This window comes from Neolamprologus multifasciatus, chromosome 4 (genome assembly GCF_963576455.1).
Source record: "Neolamprologus multifasciatus chromosome 4, fNeoMul1.2, whole genome shotgun sequence".
Classification (NCBI taxonomy): Eukaryota; Metazoa; Chordata; class Actinopteri; order Cichliformes; family Cichlidae; genus Neolamprologus; species Neolamprologus multifasciatus.
In genome coordinates, this window is record NC_140442.1 from 6,114,590 (window position 1) to 6,129,943 (window position 15,354).

The following is a 15,354-nucleotide window of genomic DNA, read 5'->3' on the forward strand; positions in this document are numbered from 1 at the left end:
TTCTGCTGTACCCATTTCTAATCCTGTCCTTTCTGCTCACTCCCAATAAAATTCTTAACATTTTCAGCTCTGCCACCTCCAGCTTCACCTTCTGTCTGTTGTTAGTCTCACCATCTTCAAACCACACATCACAGCATTTCTCACTACCATCGCGTGAACCTTGCTAACATCCTCTGTCACAAATCACCTTTGACTATTTTCTCCACCTGCTCCACCCTGCCTGCTCTCTCTTCTTCTACTCTCTTGTCCACTGTCTGCTGCTTTGGATGTTTGACCCCATGTATTTAAACTCACTTGCTCCTTGCATCTTCACTGGTACATCTGTCTCCCTCTTATTCACACACATGTATTCTGTCTTGCTTCTCCCGCCATTACTTTTTCTACAGATCACAATGTCATCTGTGAACATCCTGCCTGACCTCATCTGTCAACATGTTTGCCACCACTGCAAGATTGTTTCACGTCTGAGATCCTACTGTATCCTAAAATAGCAAATAATAGACACGACCTGTTAGAGATCCCTTTAATACCAGCAAACCTTCCAGCAGATCTCACAGTGAAAGTGTTTGTTTGTATGCAAACCAAAGTGGCAATAATAACAAAGGCAAATTTATGTCTCAAAGCAGGTTTTTTTTAACAGAATAAAAGGCTAATGAAGAAAAAAATTTGAACTGAATTCTGTGTCATTTTCTGAGTCAGAGTCAGAGAAACCAGCTGTGAAAAGTGCTTTGTGTGATTTAATTTATTAGGATGCTGCTTTATATTCCTGTCAGAAGGTTAATGTGAAAAAATGTTAAACACACATTAAATTCCACTAACATCATAAAAAAATATGCATTGTAAAGACTTCATAGTTTCTTTGAGACACAAATACACCAACGATAACCTGATGATACTCGTACTAATTCTATATTTTATTCACAGCTTTAGTTTCCCTCTGAGATGCCCCATCAGACACTCACTGCTGTTAGTCCGGGCGTCTCCAGGCCGACTGTTCCATTCTGCCCTCATGCCATCGATGTCATCCAGTGACGAAGCACGTCGGAGGCTCCTAACACTGTCCCTCGAGCAACTTCGAGGTAATGTCCCTCGGGGGAAGGCATGCATGGGGTCCAGTCGATCTGTCAGAAGGGAGCGTCGTTTGGTGGACGGCTGAGCTGCCGGCGATGGGGGATCCATGTCCTGTTCTATCAGAGCCTCCGTCTCAGACTGCATACAGCTTTCCTTAGATGGGATCCGAAACTCTTTCAGAGGGACTTCCTCGCTGTTTGGCTGTCAAAGAAGGGCAATAAGGCACAAGCTACTTTGAATATTATGGAAATGAAGGCCATGCGTCTCTTTATAGTTCAAACAAATAATTACACACCATATCTGCTGGTTTTTGGCTTAAAATGCTTTTTTTCTCTTCTAAATGTTTTCTTAAAAACGTTGTCATATTTCACACTTCACAAATGCTGTTCTGAAACAGAGAGGAATGTCACCTCCCTGCCAGCACGTAAATGTAAAACAGTCCCAACATGTCAATTTATCTGATTCAGTACAGTTCCAGTGTCAGGTAAGGATACTGGCAGGAAATACTTTCATACAAGGTGCCATTCATCAAAAGAGAGAACTCTAAACACAAGTAAAGGAAAATTCTAAGGAGAGAAAGGTGAACAGACCAGTTGCTTTTCCTCCTCATTCTTCCATTTGGTGTCTTTTTGGGCTGAGAAACAAGAACTTCTGCTTCAAAAACATCTCTCTGCTATTTAAGGTGGTTCGTATTTAACTATTAGAACTGCATATAAAACTAAAATTGTTTATACAGCACTTGAAAGGCAAATCAAAGACTTTGTTGTTACTATAGTGTGTAGAACATTTTGATTAGTGCTCTTCATGCATGATTGAAGAACAGTAGAGGCATTGCAGGCATAATATGTCAGTAAGTTTTAAAATTGTATCATTGCAAATGTCATGCCTAGGAGTCACAGTGTGACGTATTATCTTTGTACAGATTTTTTTTCCACTGCCAGATGTGTTTATGTACTCCAGCAAAATGCAAAGCATGCATTCATGCAAATGGACTGCACTGCATGCATGTGTTATTCACCTGCAGGTAGTCTACTACCACTCCTTCAAACTGATCTTTTGAGAGTGAAGGTCGTCGCATGGATCGCAGCACCGGCAGCCTCATCTTCAGCCTGCGATTCTGGCCTAAAGAGAAAACTTCATCTTCAGCTCACTTGTTATCGAAATTCCAAATGTATTCAATTCAACTTTTCTGCTTTAAAATATCCAACTTTTCTGCTAAGATAAGACAGTAGTGCACATTCTGACCAATATGATGAGAAAATCAAGACTAATTACACATATTAATTTCTGATTTATATTTACAGTTGCAGAATTCACAGGAAAAGAGAAAGACAGAAAAATGTTTAGCTTCTATAAATGTGAAACACAAACAAAACATGCAGTGTGCAGTGTGAAAGGCTTTACAATAGGCCCATCCTTGGGTGATTCTCTGCCTGAGAGCAGTCTTCTTGTGGGAGGGATCGATGAGCTCCTGGAAGTCAAGGATGAACATGATCACAAGGCCTTCTTCATTTTTTACTGGAACGATTCCCACAAGGCAGGGTCTGCAGGTCCCTATTGACACAAAAGGTAAGAAACAGCAGTTATACAGGGGGCACCCGGACTTGAACCAGGGACCTCTTGATCTGCAGTCAAATGCTCTACCACTGAGCTATACCCCCTGTTGGTAACCCAGAAGTTATTTCTAAAATGTGATCAGCTGAAGGCTGGCCTAGTTTAACGAGGTTATGTTTCTAAGGGAGGTCACACAGGAGAAAGCAATATGAGCAAAGGAGAAAGAAGGAAAGGAATCGTTTCAAAAAGTGTGGAAGCTAAAAAAAAAAAAAGGCTAAATGAGCAATACTTCTGTCAGGTCTGACTTCACTTCACAATCAGTGAGCTCCAAAAATAGAAACGGGAGAGAGGGCAGAACGGACAAACACACACACAGTGCATGCATTCACTTCCATTCATACATTCACCCTGAAAGACCTTGAACAGAGATTTTGTTTGGAGGTTAAGAAAAAAATCGGCCTGTGAGCACTGTAGTCTTGTTCTGAATCACATTGCAATCACATGTTCAGATTTTTTTTCCCAGTCTGTTCAGCCTGGGAGCACAGTGGGAAGCAGGGGAACAAAACAAATGGATGCTTAGTGGATTTGATCTGGCACACAATCCCATTCCCATGACAACAGCACTCTAAACTGCGCTCCTCATGCCCAAATGGCAAAAGTTATAACAGACATGTACTATGAATGTCCATGTATAAATGTAGACAGTAAATGTATGGTTTATAGTCGGTAACTGTCATTGTCTAACTCATGCTCACTCATGTGTGTCTACCTCAATTCCTTTGTGCCAGAAAAAGATGATAAAGAAAAAGAGATGACGGAGGTTAAACACAGACCTCGGCAGAGGACAGTGTGTCACTGGCATCCCAAATAACTTGGAATAAACAGGAAATTAAACTTTAAAAATAAAAGTAAACGACGTGCAGAGAATCATGCATAGGACTGATGAGAATACGCGCAAGTATGAATTAAGAATACACCAAAAAAAGCAGGTTTGAAGAAGTGATTAAGATGCTGAGTCTGCCTGCCTGGTCTCGCTGGGTTGGTGACTCGAAAACATGGCAAGTGATTTAAAGCCTAAATATAAAAGCATAATCTGGCCATGGTGACGGATTCGCAAGATCAATGGGAGTCCAGCAAAAGATAGCAGCTAAACGCGGATACCTGCCAAACATAGTGGTCTGAGATGAATAAAGAATCTCCTGAACTACACAAACTTAAAGGGAGACGATCTTTTACTATCTACTTGTTTTGATTGCAAAAATTATTCACATGAAAATCATCTTTGTGCATCAGATCCAGACATTTATCATGATGAATTATCAAAATGAAAGGACTAGTCTTGGAAAGCAGGAAAGATGTTTTAAAACAGATCCAATCGAATGGCTGGTGGACTGAGGTAACATTCTGGATTAAGATCTCTGTAACAAGGTTTCTTGTCAGAAGATAAAGGATAAACTAGTTGAACATATGGAGGATTATTTGGACTGTTCTGATAACAATCAAGCTGTCAGCAGGCCAAATCTTGTGACAGCCAGAGGACTCTCTTCATAAGGTCTCGAGCTATAAGCTTAATCCAGTCATTTTTCCTCCAGCTCCGTTGTCTTGTTTTTGTTTTTCGTGTGTCTTACCTTCCTTAGAGTAGTACAGGATCTCCACTTTGCGCTCCTCAGACCCAAGCAGGGCCTGTCCCAGCTGGGCCAGGGAACTCTTCATTGTGCCAGGACCCACCAAGAACTGGCAGGTACAGGGCTGCTGCATGATCTCTGCTCTGGTAAAACCAAACATCTGGCAGAAGCCTTCATTGCAGTAGATGATGCCACAGTTCTTCATCTGGGCATTGGCAATAATAAACTTGCGATCTGAAGGGAGGAACACAGTGTCAGTTGACAATTTATAAAGGCAAGATATCCATGTGGCAGTACAACGACCGCCCATTAAAGCTGGGTTAGAAGCAACACTGACAAAGCCAATTTCTTGCTTATAAATATTAATAAACTTTCTGCTCATTAAAGGAGAACTAATATACTGCATAGAGAAGTTTATAAATTAAGCTTAGCCATGACTATCTCACCAACTAAATTAGCCTTTCACTTCACAGAGGGTAATGACGCCTGATTCCAGTGTTTGCATGTATGCCTGACACTGAAAGATTGAAAGAGATAGTTTGTTAATGCTGACAATTAAACTGTTTACACTGTTTAAGATTTAATTTGATTTAAAGATGCTGAAGTGCTGACTGTTGTGGATACGCATTGACTTCACGGCCCACAAAGTCTGTTCTTCCTCCTCTAGGCATGACAATCAGCTGAAGTGGAACTAATGAAGTCTACTTTTCCATGGTGCTAATGTTATTAGCGTCACAATTCCTCCCAGGGGATTGAAAAGGAGCAGGTGGGCACTTCAGCATAAGGGTATTTGGAGTATAGCACATGGCGCCAGGTAACTTATGGGAATCTACGGGTTCTGGAGCCTGTGTATCTGACATTTTTTAATTACATCATTACATTGGTATCAGCCACTTGCCTATGAATATATTTTATTTGTTTAGCAAGGCTACCTAAACAGTAAAAATATTACATTTCCAGATTTACATTGTTTATCAAATAGTTTTCATATGTTAACAGTGGTAAACAATATTAAAAGTACAATCACTGTACAGTTGATATTTTTGCCACCAACTTTGATTTGTATTAAAAATGTTGCCAGTCTGTCTTTTAAGAAGGTGAATGTAACACTTAGCCTACATTTGACATAGTTTTGTTCATGAAAACACAATATTAAGATCATTTTACATTTCATAATAAGATAAACATGTGACAGTGCGACAAAATAATAAAATAAAATAATGCCATTAAAGTTGAGATAAAATCTCTAACTGCATGGTAGCTGCTGGACTTCTCATCAGCTAATGACACTCACTGGGGCGTTGACCACCACCATCAGTGATCTTTCATCATGGGGGAAACACTGTGGCTGTACAGTGTCAGTTACAACAATAATGGTTCTTCCTGGTCAGTCAGAGCTTTGATTCTGAGTCTCTCAGAGTCACCCTGCTTTCAGAAACATCCCCAACAGTAACTCCAAGCTCATATGTCCTTCAGTGCCTAGTACCGATGAAATGAATGATACTGTTCGTGGCAACGGAAACACCCACTGTCCCAAAAATGCTGCATGGAGGGAATTGGGGCAGTTTTGTTCGAAGGCTGCTAATGGAGGAGTTGAACGATCTGAATGAAAAGTACATACATAACCTCTGTCGCCTCTCATTGGCCTTTTTATTACTGGTGAAACTGGGTTAAACAGCTGTTTCCTGCCCACACAGATGAGAGCAGGGGACTCTTCTCTTGGCCCCTCTTTTTAATATAAACGGGTGAGCTCTTAGAGTGGAAAAGCACATTCTGTCCAAAGTCATTATCTGGGGCTCAAAGCAAAAACACTGATCGTCACACCGTTGCTAAGCAGCACCACTGTGGCACGTGCACTCACCTTATCGTGCACGTGTATGTGACTGCGCGTGCACACACATACACCTTTTTGGGATACAGTAGAGGCATTACATAATACGGGTTTCTTAGGGGATATTGGAGATTCAAGCATTACTGGTCCTAGAGCTGATTATACTAACACAAACTGAGAGTTGTCAGCAATCAAACTATTTCTCCATGTATGGTCAGTATCTAATCAGGATGGCAGGGTTATTTTCAGTCCTGTGTCAACACGCTGCTAGTGGCGAGGAAATGTACTGATTATTGCACATGAGATATAATGTAGCATGGTGTCTTTCGGTGTTTTTGTTTTTAAACTAAAGTAGCATTAACAAAGATTTACAGGCTCATGTAATAAGTGTTAAGTACCGAAAATGGATGAAGGTAAATCTGGATACAAATAATGGTCAAAAGAAGACAGCAACATATGTGTTCTATCAGAGGCCTTAGTGGTTTCAGGGATAGGGATTTTTTTCCTCTCCAATAAGTGAGAGGTGGTCTCTTCTTCCAGCCAGTGGAACATGTGAGCTAATGGAACACAATGTAAGTCATAAGGTGAGCTCTCACAAACAAACTCACATGCAGGTGCAATAACCCCGCAAACATAAAAGCAGCAGCTGGGTTCTGTCAGCATTACTGATACAGATAAGATAAGATGTGTTAATTTATTATAATATAAAAAGCCTGTCCTTCTACCATCTGTTCAAGCAATGAGACTGACCGACAAACAAACACAGACGTGTGAAAAATAAAGCAAACAAAACTATACCAACAAGATTTAACTGGATACACTAACAGCTCTGAAATAAATACAGGCTACAGCTCCTACTGATGAACTAGCTGTCAGAAACACTTTTCCCATAGACAAAGAGCACGGTTATCCCTTTTAAAATAGAGGATGTAATTAATTCAGCGTAAATTAGAGTTCCCCGTCTCTGCCATCTCTTTCGGATTTATTTAAAGCATTTGCGAGCTAAACCATCGCAGCAAAAAACAGCTCAAATGTTTAAAATGGGAAAACTAAATATGTATTTTGTAAAATGTTTGGAATCTAAATATCACACCCTTTGTTCGGACCTCAACAGCAGCACAGACGCATAACTGAAACTAATTTCATGTGCACTTACTTTGCTCGTCGAATTTCCTGATGATAGTATCCAAGTAAGTGTTCTGGAGCGCAACATGACCGCGTCTCACGGGCATTTTGATGCTGAGAGAAAACACTTCCGACACATGAACCTTAGATAAGTAAAAAAAACAAAACAAAGAGATTTGAAGTGACGCCAGTGAACAAAAGGGTCCGCTTCCTCTTGGAGGGCGAGCGTAAGCAGCAGATTTTGGCTTCCCTCGGAGCCTGCCGCTGATGGTGAGGGGTGAAGCGCCGGAGAATGATGGAGAGGAGGGCTGGTTGCCAGGGCAATAGCAGATGCAGGCTGTTGCACGCTGATAACGTGGGGGTAAAAAGTAGAGTAGGATACAACAAAAAATGTATGAAACCGATTCGAAAGTCTTTTCCTTAGTGAGGTTACCTGTTGTGGGACAAGTTGTGAACAAAAGCTGCAGAGCGCAGAATCCGTTCGTTGCTTTATAACCGCTGCTTTCTCCCTCAAGTTTTGGACAATGCGCGATAAGGATGGCAGTGAAGAAGCTCCCATTAGCCCGATCCCAACCCACTCCCCTTGCACCACCCCCTGTCGCCCATCAGCAGCGTGAAGGCAGAAGACAGCGGAAGCATCAGTTATGTATATCTAAGTATATAAGTCTCTCTACATATATATTAGATATATCTTAGAAGACATACGGTATGGAATTTTAAATCAGGGAAGAGATCCCATAACATTACTCATTAGTATCACTGATGACTTGTACTGTCAGTCAGGTTAGAAGATATTTGTGAAGAAAAATTATGAAGAATTTGGTTATTAATAATCCTGGATATCCAAGGTTGGCTGTCCAGACCACGTTTTGTAATGATGTTAATTATTTCTTCTACATTTCTGGTACCTTATTCCTTAGGCGCTACATATCTTTTATCTAATAGCTGTTTGTACTTTGTTTCTCATTGAAGTAATGTTTTATTTTGAAATGCATATACTGACATTATCTATTTATGGCATTGTGGATAGCTCGACAGTGATTTGACAATGATAGAGTGCAGACCCACAGCAGTCTATTCTGCTTCACCCTACATCTGAAGACTGTGCTGAAAATAGCAGCATCCTCTTACTCTGTGGCTGCCATTGCACCTCTGAAGTATTATATTAAACTAGTGATGGTAATCTTAAAAGTGCACTCATTTGTTTGTGTTTACATGTGCCTCTGTGAGAGTTTTTTTTTTTATCCCTTTTTAAATTGTTCAGAAAGCACATTTTAAGTTTGTAGGTGAAAGTAATTCAGGACTTCTGTGGGGGAAATGAATTATACACGCTCAAGTGCCACTGCAGAAAAAATGTAACTGTCAAAACTAAAAAAAGAAAAAGGGATTCAAAACATGGTCGTAAACTGAGAAGATAGATTACTTTGTGTTTAACAAGCCTGAGACTGTGAGACTGGAAACTTTCAGTCTGGATTTTATTGTGCCACAGCCAGACGTGAGGATGCAGACTCAAACAGTGTGACTTGATTTGAGTTGCAAAAATGAAAAATTCAAGTTTGACTAAATGAAAAGCTAGATGGGGTTTAGCTTTCATATTGTGAGTTCTTGCCTGGGCTTTAGTCTTATAGGCCTCAATCCTATCCTTAACTTCAAATTGGAGCAGCAAGGACACGATCACCTGGCACTGGCAGTGTCTTCCGAGACGGAGCAGACATCCTGGCCAGACTTTCTATTGTGTACCTAGTTAAAGGTCACCTGCAGGCTGCAGCTGCCTTTTTCAAACTCACACACTGTGCACATTTTGTTTGAAAAAAAAAAAAACACAAAAGAGTTTTACAGACAAAGCAGGCTGAACAGGGCTGAGTTATATTTAATGTCCACCACTAGTAAAAATGGTTTTTGAACCTTCAGAGTCCATGTAAATATGTTATTCTAATCTTCACCATGAAAAAACTCAAACAATGTGACAGAAACCCACCAGGAAGCCACTCATGACCCTTTGAGCTGCCAGCAGACAAATGTGTTTAAGAAGTCATCCTTCCACTTTGTCCAAAGACACGTGTTCACTGAAACCTAGACAGAAAAAGGTGTTAGGAGATCAGACGGTTCACCTTTCACTAGACGGGTTGAGGTAGTGGCTCTGTGTTTTGTCTCAACGGCCTTGATGAAATGAGGGCTAAAATTAACCAAGGAGCAGACATGCCTCCCCATGACCCTGTGGTGTGAGAGCCACCAAAGGGCTCTCACACAGGAATGTGCACTAAAGAGGGCAATGAAAGACAAAGAGCCTTGACTGGAACTCTCGGCTATGCATGTGAATTTGCCCTGATTCGCCATCACCCTGATTATTTCCTCTATGAGGAAATAATCTTATTGAAATTAAGTGAATGTCTCTATTTAAAAAAAAACAAAAAAACAAAACAAAACAACTCATGATGTGATATTATAGTATATAGTATATCAGAAATCTGTTCACTGTTTTTATTACAAATTATATCAGTAAGGAAGCTGACTAAATATTAACTGATAATTTATGGCAAAGGGGTGGGATTAAATAAGTGTTTACTTCTTCCCACTCCCTTTCAACATGTAAATTAATAATTTTTTTGTATGTAATTTGTACAGTATTTTTTTTCTTATTTTCTTTTCTAAATGTACTTGTATATTGTTCACATGTTGAAATAAATTACCAATCAATCAATCAATCAATCAATCAATCAATCAATCAATCAATCAATCAATCAATCAATCAATGAACATCTATTATCACCACTCCAGTGTGATTTGATTGTCTTATTTTTGTCTTAAAAAAACAAAAACAATTAGGAATATGTAAAATTAGGTGAAAAGTTTTGGTTTAGTTTTGCATCTAGGTGCTTGTGTAATATCTAACTTTCCTGAATATCTTCTGGAACATCCAAGTATAATTTTTTTTAAATGTATTTGCATAGTAATTTGATTTGTTGTTTGAGCTTTAAATGTCTAGATAATACCAGATGGTATGCCAATGATACAAAAGTGGGTTAAGTTACAAATTAACAGACATGTGGGACAGGAGTGTAAAGTAAGGCACCATCTGCCTCCTCTAGTAAAGGTGCCCTTTACTTAGTGTTTGTAGGTGGGATCAGACAAGCCTTTGAACTCAACCTTCATTTTGATCTCAGATACACACTTTAAAATTTTCATGACAGTATCTCCCGTGGCCGTAATTCTATCATTTTGACTCACCTGTTGTTGGGCAAAAAAAAAAAAACGGCTGCTGTGAGAGTCTCTGCTGTCGTCCGTGTGACTCGAACCATATTTTGCAGCAAATCCTAACAACTGAGAGGCTAGAACAAGCTAATCCAAATTGTTTGTCTAAATGGTGTCGATAAATCCTCTCTGTAATTCACCTGCAAGATTTAGTTGGCTTCTTTCAGTTGAGTTTCTCTGCAGAATCTATTAGAGAAACATAGAATTCCCTGGAAAAAATAATAAATTTCAGAGGTTTATTTTTTCTCTTGATATTCGGATTTACATAGTTCAAAAAAAGGTGTTGGCACTGTGTGCATTTGTGACTTCTGTACATAACATATGCATGCATGACAGCTGTTGCTACCTCACATCCACCGTAAAAACATAAGCCTAAAAAATGCACGTCTCTGTAACCCTTTGTACCTTCCCAACCTTGTAGAAAAGCACTAGATGGGAAACGGGGCCAACTGCCTGAGAGTTTTATCTGCTTGGAATTCCTTCAGCTCAGGGTTGTCTTCAGTTAAGACCTGAGAACCTCCATTCTTCTGATAAAAGCTGGACAAAACAGACACATGCTGTGCTTACAGACGGTTACTGGATCATACTTTAACCCTGTAAGACCCGACCCATAAAAAATAGCCAGAAAATTCTGATTGATGTTTATTAACCTTTATAGCAAAATCCACAATTTTTCTTTTGCTGTATCATGTTGTGTATGATATATTTTAATTATATATTTATTATATATTTTTTGTATTGCATTTGAAACATTGGGCTTTTTTGGCAACTTCTTGTTAACAACAATGTTAATTTTAGACAAAAAAAAGAGTTTTGTCCATAACATTTTAAAATTATGGCAAGTATTGATTTTGTTGATGAGATAGAGGTCTCAGAAATTCACCTATCAAATATGATACAAAGGGCATTATAGAGTTAATACACATGTTCCACTCACCTGATAAGAAAATAAAAAGAACTCCCCACTAATGCCAGTGTGACGTTTTTCTAAATTTAGGAGGAAAACCGTGAAACCAGTCAGCTTTTTTGAATTTACCATGTTAGGTATTGAAAAGCATTGTATTTACTTCATTTACTCAAATGTTTGCTTTAACAAATCATACTTAGACATGTTTTTTTTTTCACCATTTCGAGACAGTTTACTTCTTGATAAATTTGACAGACAAAACCATAAGACAAACAAGAGTAGGGAGAACAAATGAATCACATCTAAAGTCTTTTATTACTTGGTCTTTTCATCCTTTTAGCTGCTTTTGTTAATCCTTATTTAAGGCAAAGAAAATCCTTTAAGTTCGAAGTATAGTTTGAACTCTATAACTAAAAACACCCACTGGAGTGCAGCTCAAGCTTGACCCATTTCAGTAACTGTTGGTTAACAGACCAGATTCAGAGCCTGTTACAACTCCTTAAAAAGAGTAAATCAAAGATTTTTTTTTTGTTTTTTGTTTTTAAATTGTCTTACAACAGTACTCTTATTCCCATTGTTGGTACATCAAAACATGCTTTGCTTACTAAAATAAATCCTTCCATAACAGTTTGGAGATTAAAAAAGAAAAAGTGATAAAAAATTAAACGCCCCCATCCTGTGCAATGAATAAATAAATAGATAAAAATAAAAATAAATTTTAAAAAAAATCTGAAGTTTATATAGTTTTGTATCTTTAAAACTGACCAAAGTCTTAAAAAATCAAAAACAGTGAATATGCGCAAAAATAATCCCTAAAAAAGTCTTTAAGCTTTCATTAAAACTTTAAATGAAATTAGTGACTAGTGGCCAGTATCAATAAGAGGAATAATTTCAGGAGCAAAAAAGTCTATATTTTAACACCTGACGAGTAGTTTGAGACATGGAGTGGCCTAGTGTCGAGTCTGTGGCCCTTTGCTATGTGTTTTCCCCTGCTCTCTTTCCTGCCTGCAAATAAAAGTCAAAAGCCAAAAAATAATTTTAAAAAATCCAAATATCTATCCTTTAAAAACTCAAACTCAAATTGTAGCCCGAATGACGTATAAGGACTCCTCTGACAATGTAGAAAACTCACTTTTTGAGATCATGTGTTTATCAGTCCAGTAGAAATGTTTATATGCATCTCAAGCCATACTATATTTGGCCACAAATGATATCTAGGCCCATACATACAGTGAAACTCACACAGAGCCATGACATAACTTGAAGCGAACCCATCTGCTCAGCGGTACAGCCTGCTTGAAGGGCAGAAACAATCAGTTACAATGAATAATATCTGTCCGCTGCTGTCAGCCCTCTTGTCAGGATATATAACACAGCTGAAAGTGATGAGAGCTGATATACTGTATGAATGTGTCAGGCTTGTATGAGAGGCAAAAGAACATGATTATGAACACATGAAAACACTGTTAGGACAGACTTTTTTATAAAAAACAAGAGGGATCAGCAAACAAATTGTTTTATTTTTGTTAACATGACATCACAGCTCATAGCACTGGTCAAAACTAATGTTATATTCACACCTGCAGAGGTTTCTAAAGAGCAAAGGAGCAAAAACTTCTATTTGACATTCAGTAAAACAAAATAAGTTGCTAAGTGTTGTTAGAGGAAAAGGGAGAAGTGGCTGAGGGATGGGGGTGAAAGTTCCAGTGTAAAGGGTGCTAGGCATGAACACATGGTGTCCTTGGCGACAAGTACAGACACAGCCGGCTTTGGCGTAGCACCACTCTCATTAGTGGCAGGTCCTGTCAACACTGCTTCAGTCTGTGGGGTTTTCAACAAAAGTTGGGGCTTGGATTACAGCGTTTGAACTGTGACGTCCATCTATGCTTCCAGCAGTTAAAAAATAATCTAAATTCCTCCCATTCAAAAAGAAAAAAAAAGGAAAAGTCAGAACTGCAGCACAGTTTATATGTGAGGTTATTATAACAACCGCATGGTCTCTGTGTCTTCCTCTGCTATCAGCCTAAAATACAGGAGCTGGCTGACACTTGGTGGAGGCTGCAGGGCAAAAGCCGTGTCAGTACCCACACCTGTAAACTTGCCTGTCTTTTCCTGTTATCCTACTGGATAAGTGGGCATGTCATGACGCATCCTGGTGTCAAAAAACGCTGCCCTTATCAGGTTGTGTTCAAGAGGCAGAGGATGCTAAAGAAGAGACAGAGGAGTGAAAGGACAGTGATGGAGAGCATTTTAGAGGCCCCACACAAATGTTGATGCTGACAAGCTCTTACACTTTTTATAGAGCGAATGAACGCTCTAGAAGTCGCCATAGTTATTCCCTCACGACCTGTATCTGCACATTTATTTGTACTCCCATCTGGTTGTGCAGATTTAAGTCCGCAGAGCAGCAGAGATAGCTTTGTTTGGGCAGTCATTGCAATGCAATGCATATAATGTATCTACCTATGTATGTGTGCTATACTTTACATTCAACAAGTAATACACAAGTAGAGACTAGAACAAAGGGAGTGAAAAATCAAAATAAAACCAAACGAAGGGTTAAAAGAAAAAAACAACAATTCAGACTCACATGCTCTGACAAAAGCTGCAGTACACACACATATCTGCCATTACTTGCCTAAATCCATTTAAAGTGTCTGCATCTGCAACTCCCTCCTTTATTTCACTTGCCACATTTCACATGCACATCAATCTCCACCATGCTACATGCTAAACATAATCACTATGATTCTCTTCTGTGTCATTTAATCAGAATCAGTGCTAAAAATCTGTCCTGTCAGCTCAAGTTAAAATTAAAACAGCTTACTTAGTTTTTATTGGAAAAAATCTAAAGATGGTGTAAGGTGACTGGGCTGCAAACATTTCAGGTTTATGGTGGAGCTGTACACAAAGCCACACCGAGATATCTTTCAGGAGAAATTCTGACAAGGGAGACTAAGTACAATCGGTGGTTATATTGTGGTTGCAATAAAAAGAAGCAGGTGATGGAGGAGGGAAAATAGAGGGATGCAGTGAATTTGATGGGGTAGCTTTTGTGTCTGGAGACAAACAAATAAAAATGGTAGTAATATCCAATAATGGACATTCAGAATCCCCAGGTAGTAACTAAGGAAATATGGATGAGCTGGTCTTGAAACTTTAAGGAAGATCTTTGTGTTCAGTGGTTGATTCCTTAATGATCTGAAAAAGGGGAAAACTCAGTTAAAAATAACAAAAAGAACAAATCTCTCATGGGTCTTTAGTATCAGTTGCACAAGGCATCAGGTGTACTGAGCCACAATGAATCTGTGAAAATCTGCAGAAGAGTTCAACATTGCCCTCCAGAGGGAATGGGTTAGAGGTGCAATGTGCAGATCGTCCTGAAGCAGTGTGAAAGACTTATACAAGCACTAATTCACTCGGTTTACTAAGTGGCTGGTTGATTACAGTAGCAGAATATAGTTAGTTTGTCCTTATGACTCCTAGAACATATGCTGCAGACCACTGACATGCCATGGAAAATGAGAAATGTGTGCAGATTAAAAAGATAAATTAAAGTTAAATGAATAAATTTGTGGTGAGGAGAGTGAGGTATGCTATGTCTGTACGATCCAGTGTTGCTCTTTGTGTTCATCCACATACCTCCCCGTCCCTGGTCTCCACAGTTCGAACCAGGATGCTTCTCTTCACATGGGCCTCAGGAGTTTTAGTGTCCAAGTTAGTTTCTAAGGGGAAAACACAGAGAGAGTGAGAGGATATTAGCTCTGACCAAACCTGCTGAAACACTATCCTCTGTTCACATTTGGTTTAGAGTACAGGTACAGGATTCATCTCTTTTTAACCAATAAATACTGTCCAGTTTAACTGCTGGTATTCTACAGCAAAAACAATTTAATCAGTCAAGGGAAGAAAAAAAGGGTTCAAAATTTAAACTGACCTCTAAACTGCATGTTGGAAAAGCTTTGAACTGGAATCGTGATCCTGGACGA

The 15,354-nt window shown here is 39.1% G+C and overlaps 2 protein-coding genes and 1 non-coding gene across 8 annotated transcripts in view; all 3 read right to left on the minus strand.

The window, feature by feature from the left end:
• kcnh6a (potassium voltage-gated channel, subfamily H (eag-related), member 6a) overlaps window positions 1-7,792 on the minus strand; it is a 27,934-nt gene extending 20,142 nt beyond the window's left edge. For 2 of the 5 annotated variants that reach the window (XM_085157094.1, XM_085157093.1), the window contains exons 1-5: window positions 7,238-7,771; window positions 4,254-4,484; window positions 2,476-2,625; window positions 2,090-2,193; window positions 963-1,272 (exon numbers count right to left, since the gene is read on the minus strand). In XM_085157094.1, the coding sequence (XP_085013220.1) occupies window positions 963-1,272; window positions 2,090-2,193; window positions 2,476-2,625; window positions 4,254-4,484; window positions 7,238-7,313 (871 nt within the window). In that variant the 5' untranslated portion in view covers window positions 7,314-7,771. Of the gene's footprint in view, window positions 1-962; window positions 1,273-2,089; window positions 2,194-2,475; window positions 2,626-4,253; window positions 4,485-7,237 lie in introns of all 5 variants that reach the window. The other 3 variants (XM_085157091.1, XM_085157090.1, XM_085157095.1) reach the window with 2 other exon arrangements.
• The window catches only part of gfap (glial fibrillary acidic protein), a 70,237-nt gene that overhangs the window by 50,969 nt on the left and 3,914 nt on the right, over window positions 1-15,354 (minus strand). Inside the window, exons 7-9 of one of the 2 annotated variants that reach the window (XM_085157176.1) lie at window positions 15,303-15,346; window positions 15,008-15,090; window positions 12,866-14,566 (exon numbers count right to left, since the gene is read on the minus strand). In XM_085157176.1, the coding sequence (XP_085013302.1) occupies window positions 14,525-14,566; window positions 15,008-15,090; window positions 15,303-15,346 (169 nt within the window). In that variant the 3' untranslated portion in view covers window positions 12,866-14,524. Of the gene's footprint in view, window positions 1-12,865; window positions 14,567-15,007; window positions 15,091-15,302; window positions 15,347-15,354 lie in introns of those variants that run through there. The other variant, XM_085157175.1, reaches the window with a different exon arrangement.
• Window positions 2,661-2,732, minus strand: trnac-gca (transfer RNA cysteine (anticodon GCA)). The gene has a single exon. It is a non-coding gene; the product is annotated as a tRNA-Cys (tRNA).